General features: G+C 41.8%; 1 protein-coding gene across 1 annotated transcript; it reads right to left on the reverse strand.

The window, feature by feature from the left end:
• Window positions 1-611: 611 nt before the first annotated feature.
• LOC103920713 (ferritin light chain-like) lies at window positions 612-3,030 on the reverse strand. The gene is made up of 2 exons (XM_009328548.1): window positions 2,730-3,030; window positions 612-1,429 (listed from the first exon to the last, which is right to left on the reverse strand). Exons 1-2 carry the CDS (start codon window positions 2,778-2,780, stop codon window positions 926-928), a joined length of 555 nt encoding a protein of 184 aa, XP_009326823.1. The 5' UTR covers window positions 2,781-3,030; the 3' UTR covers window positions 612-925.
• Window positions 3,031-3,258: the final 228 nt, after the last annotated feature.

Here is a 3,258-nt window from a genome sequence, read left to right on the forward strand (position 1 = left end):
TCCTAAATCCAAAACACAGCACTAAACCCGCTACTAGGAAGAAAATTAACTCTGTCCCAGCTAAAACCAGGACACATAGTAATACCGTAATTTAGCCAACTGAAATAGGGGTCTGTACAGTAATTAAAGCAACCATCCTAGGTTAGGTCTGGACAGAGCCCTAGAGCTAGTGTCTTCAGTGACACTTTGAAAATGTGCTCTAGAACCTGTAAATGTCACATCTAATGAGAACCCCACATTTATCTCTCATCTGCTTTCTGAGGATGAGAAAAAGCCAACTGGGCAAATAACTGTGGAGAAAACCAGTACATTGTCTTATTCCCACTGTTGAGGAAATGTTTGCAACCTTCATCTTGGAGAAGCATACCACTAGAAATAGCTGGGTGATAAGTAAATGAATTAGACTACTTATTTAAATTGCTACTATGATAGAAATAAAACAAGAAAACTTTGTTTTAAAACAAGTCTTTTAAAAAAGTTCATTATGCTAGTATATTTGTTAGTAATGTATCTGTTAGTAATATAAAATATCTAATAATATAAAACTAAATCTTTGGATTTTCTGCCACATAGAAGTTTCCTTGTACTAAAGTTGCATTTTGGTTTTTTTTAATAGAAGTTATATATACTGTTAAAAATAATTTGCACTAACTAATCCTATTAATCATTTAAGACAGAAAAGAGACTTAAAAGCTTTTGGCTTATAGGAATTGCACAGATAAAAGCATGACTAATGCCGACAACCTAGGTAACTAGCAACCTTGCTATGGGCTAGATTTTGAGCTGTGGCTCAACGGAGGATGAGGGGGCAGGGTGTAAAGCAGGAGGAGCGATACAGCATCATGTCTCCTGAGTTCTGGTCTCAAGGCCACCTTCTGTACGGGTCTGCCTTAGGAGCTGCCCTGTGGCTGCAACAGCCACAGCATTAAAGTCCCTCCCTGCCCTGCTTCACTTTTGCTCCTGTCCCATCATTACACTGTGGCAGCATGGCAGTGCAGTGTATGGTTGCATATATTGGCCCTATGCCATTTCTATGCTGGGAAGATTCTCTCTGGGGTCGCTTCAGACCCTCTGCAGCTCCTGTACACTGCTGGAGAGGTGGGCAGGGGCTGCAGTGCTGACTAGACTCTGGCTCTGTGCCTGTTCTGAACTCTTTCTGCAACCGGTCCATAAAGTAATCCCCAAGACTATTTCTACCATCTTGGGAACAGTCAAGCCTGCGAGCATTGGTCAGTAGATCTCCCATCAGCTTGATCTTCCGGATGTTGGGCCCGATAAATTGTTTCTTGATAGTGCTTGCGCTATGCGGGTCTGCATTTTCAATACTCAGGGCATAAAGCTCTTCAAAATATCGTATCATAGTTTTCCACTGTACCATTGCTACTTCCAGGGCTTTCATCAGACCGACTGCATACTCGCAGTTTGGTTTCTAAAAACAAAGACAGAATTACATGTATTCAGAAGAACAGCTCATCTTACTGTATTCATTGATGGTTTCCTGCAACTTACCTGGCGCTCTAAACAAGATGTGCTAGGATTTTGCAACAACTCCTAGTTCAGAGAATCTGTTGGTTTTTTGCAGAGTTGGATGGCTGTAAACATACAGAAGTGGCAGAACTCAAGCACTTTTTCAAGGAACAGAGATTTAGATAGCAGCAGCTATTCCTGAGGAACGTTCTTACACCAGGAAACCCTATTATAGAATCATAGAATGGTTTGGGTTGGAAGGGACCTTAAAGATCATCTAGTCCAACCCCCGTGCCATGGGGGGTCTACCTTCCGCTAGACCAGGTTGCTCAAAGCCCCATCCAGCCTGGCCTTGAACACGTCCAGGGAGGGGGAATCACAACTTCTCTGGGCAACTTGTTCCAGTGTCTCACCACCCTCACAGTAAAGAATTTCTTCCTAATGTCTAATCTAAATCTACCCTCTTTCCCCTATCACTGCACTCCCTGATAAAGAGTCCCTCCCCATCTTTCCTGTAGGCCCCCTTTAAGTACTAGAAGGTTGCTATAAGGTCTTCCCTGGTTCAAACTAAACGTTTAGAAAGTTTTTCAAGATGGCCTTTTTATTTTTACTTTCTACAGCTTAACAACTGCTATGATAGGCCAAAGAAGAGCATTCTGTATTAACTATTTAGAGAATACAAATTTGGTGGAGGAGAATCAGCCCCTTGGTCTTTAACAAACGAGGTGGGTTTTTTTTCCTGATAACTTTTATTCCTTTGTACCTGTGCCAGCCTGAGTCAGATCTCTAGTTCAAATTCTATCTTGAGCTGTGCTCCAACAGATCAGCCACTGCCCCAAGCTGGGTATTTGTTCTACCTCCTTCCTTACCACCTTTCTTAGGTGCTGATGGCTTCTAGGCTTCTATTTAGTTTCAATGTGAAGGAGACAAGTAGGCTGTTTTAGCACAGTTTCCAGGAGACTCTCAATCCACTACAGCACACTGGAAACAGCAGTCTCCAGCTGAGTGAAAGAAAAAGGGGACCACTGTTCATATTCTTTTGGGCTAGAAAGCAACCACATAGAGTTAGGACTGTATGTCTGACAGTTTCTAGGCATCACAATCAAGAACAAAACCATGTACACTAGCATGACAGGGAAATTATATCTGGACATCTAATAGCAGATGAACGCAGACATCTGAAGTACCAACAATATAAAGCAGTAAGTTAGAATAATTACTGCAGACTGCAACTGCTCGAAAGCTTGTTGTCTACTACCCACCTGGATGGTTTTAGAACAGTAATGGCCTCCTCTTTCTTGCTGATACTTCATCAAAGCCTCTGCGGCTTTTCTCTCTTCCAGAGCTTGATGCAAGAAGAACTTTGAAACATTTGGTAGAGCCACATGCGACTGATCAAAATATTCACCCTAAGCACACAAAAACCAAGTGTTAAGATTTGCTGGAGATGGGACTCACTTGCAGCAGAACATGGCTTTATCAGAACTTGGGTGACCCTTCCAATGGAAGCTGTTCTACCAGCACAATCATTTTGAAGACCTTAATCCAAATTTCTGCAATAAATGAAGTAAGCACTTAACTGTCTTAAATGAAAAATCTCTATACTTCTACTAGAACTCCTTCTGTCCTTTAATACTGGGCAGGTAACTGTAGTACTGATGGTCTCTCTCAGTAGCAGTCAGAGATCCTCAGAATATTTTACTTACGAGTGGTTGGGGGTGGTGGTGGTTTTTTTTTTTTTTTGCTGTTGTTGTGTTTTGTGGGGGTTTTTTGTTTGGGTTTTTTGTTTGT

Source organism: Pygoscelis adeliae, unplaced genomic scaffold (genome assembly GCF_000699105.1).
Source record: "Pygoscelis adeliae isolate BGI_AS28 unplaced genomic scaffold, ASM69910v1 Scaffold166, whole genome shotgun sequence".
In the NCBI taxonomy this organism is placed as follows: Eukaryota; Metazoa; Chordata; class Aves; order Sphenisciformes; family Spheniscidae; genus Pygoscelis; species Pygoscelis adeliae.

What these genes read in the sequence shown, in the direction of transcription:
- LOC103920713 (XM_009328548.1), bottom strand. Translation starts at nt 2,780, where the DNA reads ATGAAGTATCAGCAAGAAAGAGGAGGCCATTACTGTTCTAAAACCATC. An exon ending in ACTGTTCTAAAACCATCCAG is followed by an intron (nt 1,430 to 2,729) that starts GTGGGTAGTAGA and finishes CTTTGTTTTTAG; the next exon opens with AAACCAAACTGCGAGTATGC.